General features: G+C 37.0%; 1 protein-coding gene across 7 annotated transcripts in view; it reads right to left on the reverse strand.

Annotated features, from left to right (window-relative positions):
- The window catches only part of arap2 (ArfGAP with RhoGAP domain, ankyrin repeat and PH domain 2), a 215,979-nt gene that overhangs the window by 72,118 nt on the left and 123,689 nt on the right, over positions 1-20,172 (reverse strand). For all 7 annotated transcript variants that reach the window (XM_087262102.1, XM_087262107.1, XM_087262103.1 and 4 more), the window contains 2 exons: positions 19,542-19,716; positions 16,756-16,881 (listed from right to left, as the gene is read on the reverse strand). In XM_087262102.1, coding sequence (XP_087118228.1) covers positions 16,756-16,881; positions 19,542-19,716 — 301 coding nt within the window. The remainder of the gene's footprint in view (positions 1-16,755; positions 16,882-19,541; positions 19,717-20,172) is intronic.

A 20,172-nucleotide genomic window follows, 5' to 3' on the forward strand; every position in this document is an offset into this window, starting at 1 on the left:
AATTTGACCCCTATGGCCATTCAAGGTAGAAATATTATTTTTTAATTGTAATAAATTATCAATTGTAGAATGAGATATACAGAAATTTAAGAAAATGCAGGGTACTATACAGGTATTTATTTTAACAAAGTTATTAAACTAGCAGTACTGTTCAACTAAACTATGTGAACTGAATTCATCTAAAGCAGCTTTGACACAATACACATGAAAAAAAAGCTCTACAAGAATAAAGATGTCTTGACAATAAGGTTGCTTACTATTATAATTACATAAATCCACTTAAAGTATTTTTTTTATTTTTTGTGTTGTCTTTGCACAAGAAACTACTATTACCTATACAGAATACTAACAGGTTACATGTTATTCCAGCAGTAATAATTGACAACATGTATGTACTATAGGATTATAGTCAGGATTCAAGTTTGTTTAAATGTTATTGTATATAATTATATATAATTTACTATTATTACCAGGGATGCTGTGTGGGGAAATGTGGGAATAGGGGCTGCTGAGGGAATAGGCAAACGTGTTGTAAGCAAAGACATCCATTAGCCTATACATAATTAATGTCGTTTGTTAAGCGCAAAGATTTGTTTTTAAACTATGTCTAAATTCAGTTCTAATTTCCAGCAAATGAATAAATGATCAATAATAACGAAGTGTGTTAAAAACCGTTTTATCCAAATACACATGCTATGTCCCATGTGTTAATAAATATAATAAATATAAATATGCATATAATAAAAAAATACTACTAATAATAATAACATACAAAAGCAAACTGTCATGAATAAACTGAAAAATCCCCCCGAGATGAAGAAGGCATGACAGTATAGTTTTTATATTTATATAGGCTAAAAAATATATATATTTTTTGTAATATTTTAATCCTTTAATTATTTTTAATATGTAAAGATATTTGCATATTGCTGTACATCCTGTATATGTTGAGCAATGTGTAAGCGAGGCGCACAACTAACGCACTCTGCGCTGGACTATAGCCAGCTTTGATCTGGGGCCCCATGTATCAATGCTGTGTACGCCAGGTTTCACGCTCAGAATTGCTCACGTTTGGATTTACTCACGATGAACTGAACGTGGGAATGTGCGCAGCTCCACGCCAGCTTTATGGCTGGCGTACGGACATTTTTTGTGCGTGTCTGTTTTATTTCCATTGGTGACTCCTAGAGGCAGTTGAGTTAAATGGCACTCTACAAAGTGTCTGAGCCTTGCAATGGCAGCTGTATGAGACAGGTTCATCTAGCAGGTATAAAAGGTTTCCATACCATACAGTTGACCAGCCAAACATTAAAGTGCAATTTGCAGCGGTCGCCTGTTTTCCCAATGTAATGGGAGGGATCTACTGCACGCACTTTGCTATAAAGGCACCATGTGAAGATGAATTTGCATGCATGAATCAAAAACATTTCCATTCAATAAATGTGCAAATAAAATATGATGCACAAACTTATTGATGATTCCTACTTGTCTTTCTCGTGATAAATAGTAGGCACAATCTGATATGTAGTCAAAACATGTTACCCTTTGTTTTACGAGCTGCGCCACTGAGACTGTCGAGGATACTACAACATTTTACACATATGAATCACACTATTTCTTTTTAAAATCCACAGTGTGATGTTCAAACTTAACTGTGTTAACCGCATCAGCTAAACTCTCCCCACTCTATTTTTTTTCTTTTGTTGTTAATTCCGGAGGACAAACTTGCAAATAACACCATTTTTCTCCGGTCTAACTCCAAAAGCAGCACCTTCAATTCACATTCTGTTCAAAGTTTCTCTTCTTGCTTGCTTTTGCCATTGCTTTTTCATTGGGTTTTGCCAAAATAGAGTCATCGGCATATTCATACGGGGGAGGAGGCAGAATGACTTTGGGCGCACATATAAGCGCAAATGCATTTGCTATTTAAACAGTGATTCGCAAAACGCCAAAATGACTCTTGCGTCAAGCTGAAACTAGAAAACAATAAGCGTGTCATGCCTTGCGCCTCATTGTGCCGAGTGCATGGCAGGGCCAGTTCATGCATTCGAGTAAAACATATACAAAAAAAATGGGCCAGGTGCTTTTTAAAATGAATGACAGTGAATGAAAGTCATACGGGTGAGCCGTCTGACAAAAAAGTGCCCTTCTAAATCAAATCAACAGGATATCCTTCTGGGTCTTTCACTTACTTCGAAGACACTACTGACTACGCTTACATGGACATCTGTAATCTAGTTATTTGCCTTATTAGACAATAATATAATTAAGGTGTTTACGTGAAGTGCTTTCCTGTGAGAGTTTCCTTTAATTTTGGGTGACTTTAACTGCAGTTCAGCAGTTTCACCTGGGCTTTACAAACAAGTAGCTTCATGAACATTTCATTCATGCCCTGTGACAAACTGAGGTATTAGATGCAAATAAGGAGTAAGGACTGGTGAGAGTGTTATGGAATTTAATAATGCATGTCAAATAGAAAGAAAAAAAAAAAAACTTTAGCATTTTGTGATGTGTGTGTGTGCAATGCTTTACTGACAGCTGCATGTGTGGATCTTGTCAGAAAATATGGTGAAAAGTCCTACATGACAGAAATAGTTTGATTGAGGTGTTTACTTCAATAATACCAATAATTAATTAATTCCATTTCTGTTTAGTTCAGTTTTGACTTTAGTCGGATTAAGGTGAACAAAAAACTCGCTGTTTCAAGCTTATGTAGGCCTACAGTTCAAAAATCATGTTTACCTGAATAAACATTTCATTTGCTTAAAACAAGTTGCAATAAAGCGAGTACAAATGTGTGTCATAATTAAATCAAGTTACAAAAACATTTTTTTTTTTTGAATGGTCAAGATTTAGATTATATTATAAGACTGAGGAAAACATTCGTTTTTTTTACCATTAAAGTAAAGAAACCGGACGAGCAGGGGGACATTCTTTACGCCACAGCACTTATATGACTGCAACAAACAGTGAAAACACTCACCAATCATTCTAAGAAATTTAATAGCTTGTCATATTTTCTAAACATGAAAAACAAGCCCATAAAATAGCAACACGTGAGCTGTTATATTTTAATACAACCTAACTAAAAATGAAGCCCAAAGTCACATATCATAAGTGTACTTGGCAACTCTGGTGCAGATAATAGCTTACTGCAATAGTTCATATGCAGATATATTGTAAAGCCTGTTTGGCAAATTAGCTCAAAGTCTAAGTTCTGCTTTCCAAGCTTCAAAATGGTCTCACTTCTGTAAATCGCACCTACGCTATTTCTACTACGCTGAAGTGCTCTGCTAGGGGCAGGCAGTGTGAATCCTGAAACCAATTAATTTGGATGCCAAAACAAATATACTGCACTTTAATGTGTTCTGGATAAAAATACTACTGCACAAAACCCTTCAGAGGTATCAGAAAGCATATCTAAAGGTCAAATTGTTGTATTTACTTATAATGTGCGAGTAAAAAAAAAAGGCTCATATTCATGCTAGTTTAACGTCTGGAGCCTGGCATTGCACAGTTTAGAAGCTTAGTCATCAATAGACGTTTCTCAAAATAATCTTGTTTTATCATTTACACAGGCGGAAACCTCACAGGGGACTGCTTTCATTTGCGGATGGACATTGTTTGCAATGAAAGGATTGCATCATTGATCCAGATGAAAGAAATGAATAAGTCTCGATTGAGAAGCGGCCCCGGCTCTGGGACGCACAGCTACCAGCAGAGACAGGCAATGGGAGCTTGTTTTAGATGCATTATCCCCCTTCAGAGCATGGGGCGTTACACAAGTACACACAGGCGAGAACACACACACACACGCGAGCACACACACACACGAGAGCACACACACACGCACGCACGCACGCACGCACGCACGCGCGCACACGCACACACACACACACACACACACACACACACACACACACACACACACACACACACACACACACACACACACACACACACACACACACACACACACACACAGAGGAATACCACTGCATCATTTATAAAGGGGCAGATGTGGTTATTTTCTCTTCTCCAAAAAGCACGACTCCTCTGCGGGTGTCAGCGGAAGCTCAGTAAAGACACACACAAAAGTGCTATTGCAAAAACAAATAAGCACACACACATATTCGCATACAGGTTCAAGATATATAGTTCAGAATTTAAAATGTTTTCAGTTGATAAGTGTAACTCAAAAGTGAACTGGTGGCATCCCATGTTGATGAGCAACTAAAATGTCAGGAAGAGAAATTTATGCAACAGAAATTTTTGTTTAAGATTCACATCATGCTTTTGGCTACTTTCCAAAGACTAATTAAAAGCTTTTAAATTAAGAGCATGCTAGAAAATCTTCTACTATGCTCCATAAAATGAAAGTTAGAATGAATCATATAAATTAAATACAAATTACTATCTATCTATCTATCTATCTATCTATCTATCTATCTATCTATCTATCTATCTATCTATCTATCTATCTATCTATCTATCTATCTATCTATCTATCTATATATATATATATATATATATATATATATATATATATATATATATATATATAATTAAAGATTAAAGTAGTAATTTGTATTTAATTTAATTCATGTGATTCATTATAACTTTCATTTTATGGAGCATAGAAGAAGATTTTCCAGCATGCTCTATATATAAAAACAGTTGAAGTCAGAATTATTGGCCGCCCTGGATTTTTTTCCCCCCTTTTATTTTTCTCCCTAATTTCTGTTTTCTGCTTTTCAAGACATGTTTATACAGCTCAAAGTGACCTTTAAAGCTTAACTATGTTAATTGGGATACCTAGGCAGGTTGGGGTAATTAGGAAAGTTATTGTATAATGATGGTTTGTTCTGTCGAAAAAAAAAAAAAAGAAAAAAAAACCTTTAAGGGGCTAATAATTTTGTTTTGTTTTTTAACTGCTTTTATTCTAGCTGAAATAAAACAAATAAGACTTTCTCCAGGGGAAAAAATATTATCAGACATACTGTGAAAAATTCCTTTCTCTGCAAGATTGACTACACCAACAGCAGTGTGCCTGAATGTCACGCTTAAAGGCTGATTTAAACCGTACTCGTACTACTGAAAGCAGTAGCAGATAGTCCACCTCAGATCTTGAAAATAAAATAAACTGTTTGAAATTGAACTTTATAGCTGTGACTCAGTGTACACCAACAAATATCAAGGATTCAGCATCTACATTTAATAATGTCAAAGAGGTTTAATATGTATTCATTATACTATTAACCTAACCTTTTTTTTTTTTTTTTTTTGGAATGCAGTGACTGTACTATTCTGTGCTTCTGAATGGCTGTTTTCTAAATACCTGTCATGTTTTGCTTAAGTTGCACACTAGTTTGATCATGTATGAATATCATTATAACCATATTGTATAAATATCATTTTCACTATAAGCCTACATCATGCTGACGATCAAAAACACTATGTCATGATATCTCATGCGATTGTCTTCTGACTGAGTGCATCTTAAAATGCATGACTGACACTCCTCATAGAGCTTGAGAAGCAGACATTCTTTATCATTTGTAAAATAAAGACTTGCAGGTTAAGGAAACAGCATAGGAGGAAGTTGCCACGGGCCGTGGTGCAGATTAAAAGTTAAAAAAAATATATATATAGTATATTTATATGGACAGATCCGTAACTAGATAGAATAGACAGGAATATATTGATCTGTGCTCCGATGCACACAACAGAGCACAGACGCAATGGGCAAATGCCGGGTGCCGGCTCTCCGGCGGACCCGCGCGTAAGAAAGTTTGTAGATTGGATTAGCCCAATGTCAATAAAGAAAAGAACCAATGGGCTGCAGATTATGTCACACAGCCGCTCTGTCCGGAAAAGAAACATCTTACTTTCAGAGCGTGACAGCTTAAAGGATTGTCAATTGCGTAGGCAGAAAAACATGACAGTCTGCTAAGTGTTTTATGGGCCGATCAGATCATAAGAAGGGCCAAAAAGTACGTTGACCCAGCGGGAAACTGCCGCGTCTGGCCCTGGCCATAACAGGGGAAAAAAAAAGCTGCGTTTATTGCGTAAATTTTTTTTTGTGTGATGAATCGCATGCGTTTTGACAGCCCTAATATATATATATATATATATATATATATATATATATATATATATATATATATATATATATATATATATATATATATAGGGCTGTCAAATGATAATTAGGTTAATTTATGAAATGATTCATAAATTAACCTAATTAATCACACTTTTTTGTAATTAATCAAGATTAATCACAAAACACCGTATTTATTACAGAAATAAAAACACAGCCATTTAAGTACCATTTGAATTTCAAAACAATCAATGCCAATAACAAAAAAAAAAAAAAACATTATTTCCATTTTGGATTCTAAGTGGACTACAACCACACACACACACACACACACACACACACACACACACACACACACACACACACACACACACACACACACAATGCGTGCAGTAAAGCCGACCGGGTGAGCGAGGGAGGGATGCCTTCAGATTCATGATCGCGTTCATCAAATTTGCTTAAACTAAGTGTTCTAAAATATGGTTGTATTTTACAAGAAAAGATCCTGAAAGAGGAACGGGAAGCAGGCGCTTTACAAAAGGGGGTTAACACGTCGACTTATGAAATGTAAGGGCTCATGGACACAGCTTAAAGGCAGAGAATAGGGCTGTAGCTATCTTTGACAGCTTGCGACTTCATCTGCCACTTTCACTACAGTACATTTACATGGAAACCAATACACTCTCTTTTATGATTTTAAGATAAAACTGATTAAGAGTCTACCAAGTAAGCAGCGATTTTTGATTATCTTATAGGATTTTTTGGACTGGTCCATCAGAAACAAATTTCCTAAAAGAGCAACACAATCAGACAGCACATCCTTTTCAGGATGGTGCTCCGACTGTGCGTTTCTGGATGCGGTGGTTTCCTGTCCCCGGATGATGGGCATGAGCACTGCGTTGCATGTCTAGGGGTCCAGCTTGTTAATGCGGTGCTCGCGTGCAGTTCATGTCATGTAGCATCAGATGGTAGCCCTTACGCTTGATGACACCGGGGACCAGACGTCCACTGCGGCATCAGAGTTTGGGCTTTCATTGCCCTCCCCTGGAAGATCCCTTTGAGAGCGGACCTACTTTCTCATAACCTCATCATGCGGTTCCTCAGAGGTGCTAGGTGAATTAACGAGCCTGCGAACAGATCTCTTCTAATCATTCGACTCAGTATCTTTAAGATTTCTATCCCAAAAGACAGCTCTGCTGGTCGCGTTGGCATCGATTACAAGGATTGGGGACCTGAAGGCATTTTCGGTCAGTGTCTCGTGCCTGGAATTTGGGCCGGCTTACTCTCACGTTGTACTGAGACCCCGCCTGGGATATGTGCCCAAGGTTCCTACCACATCATTTAAAGACCAGGTAGTGAGCCTGCAAGTGCTACCCCCGGAGGAGGCAGACCTAGCCATTTCATTACTTTGTCCAGTTCGCGCTTTGCGAATTTATCTGGACCGCATCCAGAGCTTTAGATCATTTGAGCAGCTCTTTGTCTGTTATAATGGTCGGCAGCAGGGACTGCCGTATCGAAACAGAGGCTTGCCCACTGAATAGTGGATGCCATCTCCCTCGCTCACCAGAGCCAGGGCAAGCCGTGTCCCCCAGGAGTGCGTGCGCACTGCACTCTGAGCATCGCATCTTCTTAGGCGCGTGCACGCGGCGCCTCTCTAACAGACATCTATAGAGCTGCATGATGGGCGACACCTAATACATTTGCAAGATTTTACAGTCTGAGTGGAGCCGGTTTCCTCAAGGGTATTAGGTAACCCTTGGTGATTGAGGAAACAACTCGGTTAAGGTGTTGAAACACTCTTGCTGCACCATTCCAACACGGAGATACGTGCGCTTATTCACTCTGTCAGTAAAGTTCTCCATTTAGGTGAGCCCTGCAGATTCCTCCGAGGTCCCCAGTACTGACTTAGCGAAGGAGTCACACTACGTTGGTCAGCCCGCGTTTTTGGGTATAGGTGCCAGCTATGCGTGATCCCCACTAGGCGATCCTATATGCTTAATCAGCCACAGTGCAGTCCCCCCTAACAGGCGGACTGTGTCTTCCCTTTCCGCTAACCATCTTTAAATGCGTACTCCCCCTTCTCAGGGCTAGTCCATATATTCTGCCATCATATCTTCCCAATTTGGGTAGCAGGTGGCCTCCACAGCGTCCTGCCCTTCGGAGCTGCACGCTTTTCCAACGTACTGTCGTATTTAAGTTCCTGGAAATTATCTAGACGCTTGCAGCTCCCGAAAATATATCTAAATCCGTAAATCTTCTTTGAAGTTGGATAAGAAAGGGCCAGGAATCACGCTGGAAGACTGCGCCTCTATATGAGGCAGGTGTGCTCACGCTTGCCTGGCTATCCTCTCATCGGAGGTGAAGGTAAGGTACAGTCATTATGGCGTTTTCCAGACATTTACCATACGTGGATTAAATCCACTTATAGCATTGGAGTTCCCCATCTGAAGGGGAACGCTCTGGTTACTAAAGTAACCCTCGTTTCCCGAGGAGGGGAGCGGAAATGCTATATTGCATTGCCATAATGATTCCTTAGCTGTAGGTATCAGTCTCTTCAGCTTAAAAAGGATGTGTCTTCTTGCTTTCGCTGTGCTTTTATGGTAAATTGATTGCAACAAGCATCAGGTGCACAAGCGGACGCTGCCAATTCATTAGGCATTTCATCGACCCGTTTACATACTCTTTCAGACGATTGGCTTTCTGAACTAAATTCCCATACGTGGATTAAATCTACTTATAGCATTTCTGTTCCCCTCCTCAGGGAACGAGGGTTACTTTAGTAACCAGAGCGTTAAAGTTTAAAGATTCTGGGCCCTATCATACACCCGTCGCAGTGTGGCGCAAGGCGTGACGCAGTAGTCTTTTGGTAGTTTCAGCTTGGCGCAAACGTCGTTTTGAGGCATTGCGCTACGCTGTTTAAATAGCAAATGCATTAGCGCTCATTTGTGCGCCCATAGGCGTTCTGGTCTAAAAAGGAAGGCGTTCTGAGCCGGACCGCTGGCGCGTTGCTATTTTGAGAAACTATAATAGATTTTTCATTAGACCAAAACTAACCCGGTCTAAACTCCGGCGCAGAGTTGCGCCTCGCTTACGCACTGCTTAATACGCACAAGAGAGCAATAGGCAAATATCTTTACATATAAAAAAAATTAAATATTAAGGATATTTATATATATATATATATATATATATATATATATATATATATATATATATATATATATAGGATATAATAAGGATATATATAGAATATAAATATAAAGGATTAAAATATTACAAAACATATTATTTTCTAGCCTACATAAATATGAAAAACGACTGCTTTTATGTCTTCTTCATCTCGGGAGGCTTTTTCAGTTCATTCATAACAATTTGCTTTTGTATAATGTTATTATTATTAGCAGTATTATTTATTATATCCATATTTATATTTGTTTTATTAAAAAACAAAGATTTGCCCACCTGTCAGGTTTTAGACCATATGGGGCACAGCATGTGTTTTAGGATATAACTTTATATGTGTGTTTTTTAATATAAAAATTTGTTTTTGAGCACATTTTGTTATTATTATTCATTTATTCGTTTGCTGGAAATTAGAACTGAATTTAGAAATAGTTTTGAAACTAATATTTGCGCTTAACAAACAAAATTATTTATTTATAGACTAATTGATGTCTGTGTGTAAAGGTTTCCTATAAGTAGTTCCATTATCTTTCATTCCCACGCAGTCTGTTTAACAGTTTTCTGTTAAAAAAAAAACTGTTAACTGTTTGCTTGTGAAATGCTAATTTTTTCCACTTAGACTTACTATGCGTCCTGTAAATAGCGAATGCGCTCTTGGCGAGACGCAGCTGACTTTTAAAGGGAATGGGAGATGAGACTCTAATTGGTTTAATCTCAAAACACACCTATAACTCATTAAGAAAATAAACTCAACCCTTTTAGACCATGCGCTGCGGCGCAAGGCAGATTTCCCGTCCTTAAATTAGCAAAAAACGCGTCCTGACACGCCCTGAAAGCGTTTGCGCCCTGCGTTTTGCGCTCTGTCCATGGACCGTCAAAATAAAGCCCTATAAATGAAACACCCGAAATTGCATTAAACGCTGGAGTAAACACAGAATAGCCTGGTGATGCCAGGCTGATGATTTTTTATACTAAAACTTTTCTTCTAAAAGTGCATCCTTGGTCTAATCCAAATTTCTATGCATGTTAAACACATGCAGGAGCAGAGAAAGCTGAACTGGCGCTGGTGGGTTGAGGGGAGACACGCGATTTCCGGAAGATTATTATTCATTTGCTGGCATCCAGTAGTCTCTCACAACTTTCGGGAGACTTGAGATGTCTGGGATTACATTTATGTATTCAATACGAATATGCATATCATTACACCATTACATATATATGGTACAAAAGCCTTGTAGTAACCTGCCAGTACGTTCAGTTATTTTACAGACTTATTTCTCCATATTTTAATTCTTTAACATCTCATTATTTCAAATTATTAAAATGTCAATTAAAGTCACTTTTTTTAACTGTAGAGTTGAATTTACAACAATAAACGTCTAAAGGGCAAAGATTAAGATTCCATGATACAATTTACAACTGTAAATAAACTAAAAACTCAAAAACATGGAAGCTGTTGTTTAACAGATATTTTTTACAGTGTATGAAAGTCAATGGTTTTCAGCTTCTTTTGTGTTTAGCAGAGGAAAGAAAGTCAAATAAAAAGTCTGAAAAAAAATAGTGAAGGAGTTAACCATAACAGAATTTCTATTTTTGTGTGAACCATCCCTTTAAAAAAATACAGTGCAGTTGGCTCCTTTTTGTTAGTAGTGTGTAGTGCCTGATCCTGATGTAAGCCCACTCAAAAATGTTGTTAAAACTTAAAAGTGAAGTCGGTGAAACAACTGGGCAGTCTCAAATCCAGCAGACCGTGTTTTTATTAAAATTCCCAGAACGAAGCCATCAATTATTGATATTAGGTTTTATATAGAGCATTTTAGACCACTAGCGTGAAAAGCTTTAAGCCAACCTCAGTGGAAGAGCTTTCAAAAAATAAATAAATAAATAAATTTTCCTTTTTTGAGCAACATTTTCCTGTTGATTAAAAAAAAAAAAAATGAAATATTCAAAGTAGCACCTTTGAATATTTCAACAGGGACTCCACTATTACGACACCATTAATGTGTCTGCACATTTTGCTTTTTTTTTCATAATGAAATAACAAGGTATTTTTGGCTGTGACATAACAATTCTTTTACAAAGGAATGCACAACCTTTTATCCAATGTCACCTTAAGTGGGCAAAATAAATAAATGATAAAAGAGCAGGACTGGAACAGCAAACAAATGGTTCCATATAGCTCAAATCAGGAGAAAACATCTTTGGACCTCTAAAAAGTTTTGCCGTTTGTTTTTTAGTGTCAGTCTTTTAGGTCAGCGATTCTCAACCTGGAGGTCGTGACTGCTAGTTAGGGTCATGAAAGATTTATAATGGGTCACCAAATTCACTAGAGCTTGAGGGTTACAAAGTAAAGAAGTTTAAACTGAGTTCTGTGTGAAATTATATGAACTAATTCAGAATGTTTAGATGAAGGAAACTCTCTTTTTGGAGGGCAAAAATATTTAATGATAGTTGTATTGAAAACCTCCATCTGCTCCCTAGGTTGTGCTCTGTGTGTGGTGGTTACAGGAGAAACAGCTCTATTTTTGTCGTTCTATAAGATCCACATACTATCGGAAAGAAAAAGTACTTTTTTTCAGATTGTCTGCAGTTTTTTATCATAAATTGACTCAGATCAATGCAAAAGTCAGACTGGGTTTGACTATTTCACATATTAAACAAAAATATATAAATAAAAAAATGGCACAGTGGGTAGCGATGTCACCTCACAGCAAGAAGGTCACTGGTTCAGCTGGGTCAGTTGGCATTTCTGTGTGAAGTTTGCAAATTCTCCCCGTGTTCATGTGAGTTTCCTTCAGGTGCTCCGGTTTGCCCCACAAGTCTAATGACATGCGCTATAGGTGAAATAAAGACTGAACGTGGTGGACAGTTGAAAACCCCTATATGCTGGATTCAGTGACTGGTGCACCTCTGCCCTGCTGCTGTTTGGTGTGTGTCTGCGTCCATACATGAGATGTACACCTCATAGACGTTACAATAGAAAACTTAGTCTGCTCATAGTCTGCTTTGGTCCGTTGTTTCAACACAACAATGTGGCCATCAATTGCAATGTCTGTAGGTACTGCCAGTCTCTGTTCAGGATTTGTGTGAAGTATCACCAGCAATCTATTAAAATTCCATTCAATTTCTGAAATTTGATAATGAGCTGAACTCTCATTCCTCTCTATGAAGGATTGAATGAACACAATATGAAGCCTATTCCTCTTTGTATTCTACTTTGGAGAAGAGGAAAACAATGTTGCAGGTTGATATGGCTGTAGTGCAATATAAAGTATAATATGTATATGCTAGTTTAATACAAGGTTCTTCTTGTCTGCTATATTAGTAGACACAAATGAGTCAAAGTTTGTACCACTTTCCGATTGATTGATTGATTGATTGATTGATTGATTGATTGATTGATTACACACAGAGAGAACAGAGATATATGATGCACACTTTGGATGTATCTACCACTATAGCTGTTCAGTTTGGTTCTGCACACTCTGCAAACACATTAGTAAATGCACTTAACAATTTAACACTAAAATGGGACCTGGCAACCAAATTTTCTACAGTGTCTACAGTGGTGATTCCTGTTTAAATGGCACCATGGTGAAACCACCCCAAATATACCCCCTGCCCCATCCCCTGAGAAATAAAGAGGACACTACGTGGTTGACTTTATTTATATTTGAATATATATTTTAGATATACAGTTAAAGTCAGAATTATCACACCCCCTGAATTATTAGCCCCCCGTTTATTTTTTTGCCCTGATTTCTGTTTAAGGGAGAAAAGATTTCTTCAACATATTTCTAAACAAAATAGTTTTAATAACTCATTTCTAATAACTGATTTATTTTATCTTTGCTATGATGACAGTAAATAATATTTGACAAGATATTTTTCAAGACATTTCTATACAGCTTAAAGTGACATTTAAAGGCTTAACTAGGTTAATTAGGTTAGGTAGGCAGTTTAGGGTAATTAAGAAAGTTATTGTATACTGATGGTTTGTTCTGTAGACCATTGGGAAAAAAATATAGCTTAATGGGGCTAATAATTTAGACCTTAAAAGGTTTTTATTTTATTTTTTTTTTAACTAAAGCTGCTTTTATTTTATACATATATACATATATATATATATATATATATATATATATATATATATATATATATATATATATATATATATATATATATATATATATATATATATACATACATATATACATATATATATATATATATATATTTTTTTTTTCTGAGTATAAGTATGTATATATATATATATATATATATATATATATATATATATATATATATATATATATATATATATATATATATATATGTGTGTATATATATATATATCTATTATTTAACATATTGTGAAATTTTTCTTGCTCTGTTAATCGTACTTTGGGAAATATTTAAAAAAAATAAAAAAATAAAAGGGGGCTAATAATTCTGACTAAAATATTTAATATACATACATTTGAATTTATGTATTTACTTATTTTCAAGATATATAACAATGTCTTATTTGTCAATTAGACAAATGTCTTTATTTTAAATAAATCCAATTATGAATATTATAATTATACAAATATTATTTAAAATAAATAACAGACATCAATCCTAAATGTAACTGGAAAACAATGTAAAGACACAACTTGAGTGACAAGCAAAGATCACAAATGTTTTGCATGAATATCATTTATGACAATTCTATAGAATACAAAAAATATTTGTTTAATTGAATTATCTGACCCGACTCATGGCCGAGAATTAATGTTATGAAGTCATAGTTACCTGCCCGACTCATTATCCTTCCTTTCTGCTTCATAGCCATGCTTTTACAAAGTATCATAATCATACTATATAAACTTTAGTTTTGTCAACTTGTCAAAACTCACTGCGTCCGTCAATAAAAGGCTGTTATGCCGGTTTCACAGTGCATGAGTGGCATGTATTTTATCGGCGTGCATGAAAACAATCACAGTGCATGTGGGGCACGCGGGAATGGTTTTCTGCACGCGTGCGTCAATTTGTATTTACCAGCGTTGTTTCTGTTGCACATAAATAGTGGTGTAAAGCAACTAATTACAAATACTCAAATTACTGTAATTGAGTAGTTTTTCTCAGGAATTGTAATTTAGTAAGTAGTTTTAAAAATGTGTACTGCTACTTTCCGTTGAGTACATTTTTACTGCAATAATCAGTACTTTTACTCCACTACTTTTCTTCAACCTTCAGTCACTACTTTATTTTTTCTTGTCTATGGGGATTAGAAAAATCAGTTCTGTGATTCCTGTCCAATCAAATCTCACAAAGGTAAATCGCATCATAATGAGCTGCCTCAAAATAGGTTGATCAAAAGAAATATATTAATGCAATTCAAATATATAATATATGAATTGATGTTTAATTTAAACTTATTATAAATATATAATTATATTGTTCAATTATAATGGTTAAAAAAATATATGTATATATATTTTCTTTTTTGGCAAATAATTATGTGGCTAATTTTGTGGCTACTGTTTTGGCACCAGTACCGTTGTAAAAGTATCGATTTAGTAGTTTGCGGTATTGAAATAACACCAAACCCTACCTCAAAACATGTGGGCTTTTTAGTTGCAGCAAACTGTTTGGAAGCATTAAGTGTACAAGGTGTTCAAAATATTTACATGCATTGACCCAGAGACTGTTAAGATGCATTTCACTGATGAGAAGATGACAGATGTTTACTGTAAAATGATCGAAATGGCCTTAAACATCCAGCAGGCAAAAGATGTCAACATGATGTCAGAATTAAGTTGTATCCCTGCTTAACGGGGATGTTGCATTTTGTTTTACCATGAAAATCGTGGAAGTGTCAGCATGTGATGCCAAAATGACATTGGATGTTTGCTCGACATTGGATTTTGGTCACTTTCCAACACAACCCAAAGTTAACCAAATATCAACGTCATTTGATGTTGTTATTGAACAAATAACGTTGTCCTTAGATGCTGGCTAGACAATCGAACCTAATATTAATGTCGCATGATGTTGTGTGCCTGCTGGCCAATAACTCGATGCACTACAGAATGTTACGTTTACTCACACATGCACAAATTACATGTAAACGCATCAGCTTTTAAAAGCGTAATACTCGCTACTCACTACTCTTGAGTACTTTTGAAATGGCAAGTTTTTACTCATCCTTTGAGTAATATTTACAACAGATACTTTTACTCTACTTACTCTACATTTTTAGGCAAGTAATGGTACTTTTACTTGAGTATGATTTTTCAGTACTCTTTCAACCACTACACATAAAGAATAACAAACATGAGCATACAAATGTGAAGGCCCCCTAACTTATTCATTCTGGGATTACTACTCTAAATTAATACACTTGCATGAAATAAATCATATCTCAGAATTCTTACCCGGAACTTTTTTTTTTGCACCGTCTCCCCATGCCTCCCCCCAGCAAGATACCGCCCTGGGCGATCACCCATATTGCCCATGCCTAAATCTGTGTCTATGAGGCCTGTACGAAAAGTCTTGCCAAACAAAGTTTTGCCACAGCACTTGTGGCAGTTTTGGAAAGTTTTCAGATTCTCATCCACTTCACTGAAGTTTCTTTTGCACAAAGAACAATGAAGCATCTGTTTATTATCATAACAGACGTTCTTTAAACTTGCAAGCAGTCATCAAATTTACTTCTAAGATACTTAGAACTGCATTAAACCATTTTCAGCAATCAGAGCCTAATTCTAAAACACAGCTTGCCTGGTTCTATTGCTCATAAACACATGAGCACACAAACACACACACGCACACACTCAAACAAACACGAACACGCACACGTGCACACATACAAACATACACACACATACACACACACACACACACACACACACACACACACACACACACACACACACACACACACACACACACACACACACACACACACACACACACACACACACACACACACACACACACACACACACACACACACACACACAGTGGGTATCAGGGAAAACAGGCAGAGGACCAAAGCGTGCAACCACAGCTTGAGACAGATGTCCCTCGGGAAACAAGATAGAAGCGAGCTTAATAAAAAAACAAGCTCCTACAGTGGAAGACTAACTCCAGATGCCTGTGCTACTCCACCAAGGGTCCAGCTTAGTGGAGGGCCCTTTTCTGGCCCCATCCCTAGAGAAAACTAGTGTCTAGCCACCACAGGCCCTCTCCAGATGTTCAGAGGAGAACAGCGTGAGTACAAAGGGTGCTTGTAAGAAGAATGGTGTACTCGAGGGTAGAGGGAGATAATAATGGTTGCACAAATGTGCTGCAATCATTTCCAGCCATAAGTGAGGATAAACAGGAAGCACAGATGAACATTCATAGGTAATTATTTGGATGAATGGATAAATGAGGAGGTGGGTGTTCAGATGGACAAATGCAAGGACGGATGGACTCACCTGGTTTCCCTTTCCGGTCCAGTGTGGCCTTGCCAGCATTCGCAGAACAGTAGAGAAATCCATCCATAAAAGAAGGAGCATCAGCAGCAAAACTGCTGTCACATATTGCTTCCAGCTTAGGAAAATCTATACAGTTAGAGGAAAAGAGAGAGAGGGGGAAATAACAGAGATTAAAGAGAAAAAAAAGAGAACAGCTGATTAGGAATAATCCTATAATGTGGTGAGGACAAAAAATGCTGTTTATATGGAGATCAGCGGCATTATATGCAAACCCGGCTCACCAATCCTGATGCTTTCAAGTGAAATTCAAAGTTTCAAAAATGTTATTTACCTCAGAAGCTTCTTGATAACCAGTCAGTATTTATCTAAACTGCTTTTAACAGCTACATTTTATCCATTTTAATATATTTAGTTCCCATTTTCCAAAGTTTATTTGCTTAGAGGGCTTGTAAAACTTCCATCCAAACACGGACACTCAAGGTTAGAAGATTGGACTTTCCTCTGTCCGCTCCCTATTCGCATTCTTCACTTTTAAATCCTTTTTTCCGCTTGCCACCTTATCACGTTGTGATTCAATTAGCCACTATGCTCAGGTTCCATTTTCTTCGGGAAGGCCCAGCAGTGCTGATGAGATTTTAATCGCAAGCTCCCAGTCGCCAACATGGAAAAAGTTCAAATAACTTTAATTGAAAAGCCTTTTAAGGGAGGGATCTTTCCATCCACCCATCGCTTCCCTCTAGCTACTGATACCTCTCTACTGGAACGAGAAGGATTAAAAGTGGTAATGAGATGGGATGGAGAGAAGTCCGATTTGGCTGCTAACATGCATTCAACATGCAAATTAAGAACCTGCAATCTATAGAAATGCATGTGATTTTGTTTTCCTTTAGTAATGCAACAGAAACGACAGAACTTGTTGCAAGCTGAGTGTGTGTGAGGTGATGATTGAATTATCCGACTGAGAATCGCATTTACAAGCCATTAAGTTAATGAGGCCACGGCTCCGCACAGATTTAGAGGTTACACAAATGTTGTCCTGCTGTTGTTACGATGTTAGTAAGCTTAACAAAACATTGGCAGAGCACGGTAAAACATTTGTGGCTGTGCTGATTGGAAGATTGCTTAATTAGGATCGTTGGCATAATTCCCATAAAAGCCCCAGATGAGCAATGCAATGAGACACACACACACACATGCAGGCACACACACACACACACACACACACACACACAAAATCTACAGCTAATTATAGACACTTTCAGGGGCAACGTCGTCTTGAGGTAGAGATGTGTGTGTGCGTGTTTGTGTGTTAAAGTCCGCTGTGAGATATGCTAATTGTGTTGAAAATATGACTATAAGGAGTGCAACCCGGTGGCTCAGTGGTTAGCACTGTCGCCTGACAGCAAGAAGGTCACTGGTTCAAGTACCAGCTGGCTCAGATGGCATTTCTGCATGGAGTTTGCATGTTCTCTCCTTGTTGGCGTGGCTTTCCTCCGGGTGCTCCAGTTTCCCCTACAGTCCAAAGGCATGCTCTATAGGTGAATTAAATAAACCGCAGTGTGTGAATGAGAGTGTATGGATGTTTCCCAGTTATGGGTTGCAGCTGGAAGGGCATCCGCTGTGTAAAACATATGCTGGATAAGTTGGCGGTTCATTCCGCTGTGGCGACCCCTGATGAATAAAAGGACTAAGCCGAAGGAAAATTAATGAATATGACTGTGAGGACCAGATAAAGTTCAATAAACTACACAGATGGGATATATGTGTATAAATGGAAAGCACAAAACCAATGAAACTTCTTAGCATGTTCTGTATTCTCTAATTAGGATGTAATAAACGACACTCATGAAGCACAACATGTTTTTTTTTTGTTTTTTTTACACTTATAATAGCAATACATTTTATTGAGCCCCAAGTCAGAACTTTTTGAATAATAAAAATAATTTCTGAGGAATTATGTCAAATTAATTACTGAAATCATAAATTGGTATTAATTATTTATCAAAATCAAACTATTTTATGTAACACTACAGTTTGATTAAATAAATGTTGCATTGGTGAGTCTCAAATGCACAAAAACATCTTAGTTTCAGTATTTACAGCATCAGCATTCAATAAAGATGCCACAAACAGTAGTTTTTAAGATGCATATTTGATAGCATGTTCATTTTCCAATGAAAAGTTGCCTAAATGCCTAAAACCTTCTAGTTTTACCTTTGTGAGTTCATGTGTACACTATGTACTATAAAAACTAATTACTTTTTAAAACTCTGGAAAAAAGGATTTTTTAAATAAAATAAAATAAAATGTGAAAAGATAAAAAAAAAACAAATAAATAAAATATAAAATATAAAACATTAAAAAGATACAAATTTAACAAGTAAATAAAATAAATATATAAAAATAAAAATAAAATGTTATACACACACACACACATATATATATATATATATATATATATATATATATATATATATATATATATATATATATATATATATATATATATATATATATATATATATATATATATATATATATATATTTATATATTCAACGCCGCACCTGCCTGCTCAGCTAAACTCTTTTATTGCCGGCTGCAGCTGTGCTTAATGTCGAATGCACCTATTTTGAAGATCATGATCATGACTGTTTCTTTAACAAACACACACTCACATACACACACACACACACACACACACACACACACACACACACACACACACACACACACACACACACACACACACACACACACACACACACACACACACACACACACACACCTGAGAGCTTGTTGTGGTAGAGGAACTCCATCTGCAGCCTCTGGCCTGCTTTCTGAGCTAGTAGATACGGTGTGGAAAGCTCAGGGTCACCAGTCGCACACATCACATCTGCCCCGCTGAAAACAAGAGCCATGGTCTGCAGGACATCAGGAAGAACCACTGCAGCACACAGAGCCTGCACACACACACACACACACACACACACACACACACACACACACACACACACACACACACACACACACACACACACACAAAACACACTTTATAAAAACAACTGCATGTCAGTGACAGGAAGAACACAGAAGCACTTTGGAGTCCACAAACACTACACTGAAACTGACAGCACATGATGAATTAACTAACAACATTGTCAAAAGTAGCGGTGATGAAAAATAACATTTGTTGTGAGCAGCTTTACTTGGAAATATGGTAAGGAACAACATTGACATTGAGAGGAACGGAGCATCCAGAGAAATAATGCAGTCAGTCCAATTAAAAAGAGATGGAGGGGGAAGGAGTCAATAAATACAATAGTGTGTGTCTCTAAGAGAGCGAGAAAGAGAGAGTTGGCAGGAGTAATTCAGTCGAACCCTGCTTTCATCTAAAACAGCCTGATCCAGCCAAGCTA

Source organism: Danio rerio, chromosome 7 (genome assembly GCF_052040795.2).
Source record: "Danio rerio strain M-AB ecotype USA chromosome 7, GRCz13ab, whole genome shotgun sequence".
Taxonomy (NCBI): Eukaryota; Metazoa; Chordata; class Actinopteri; order Cypriniformes; family Danionidae; genus Danio; species Danio rerio.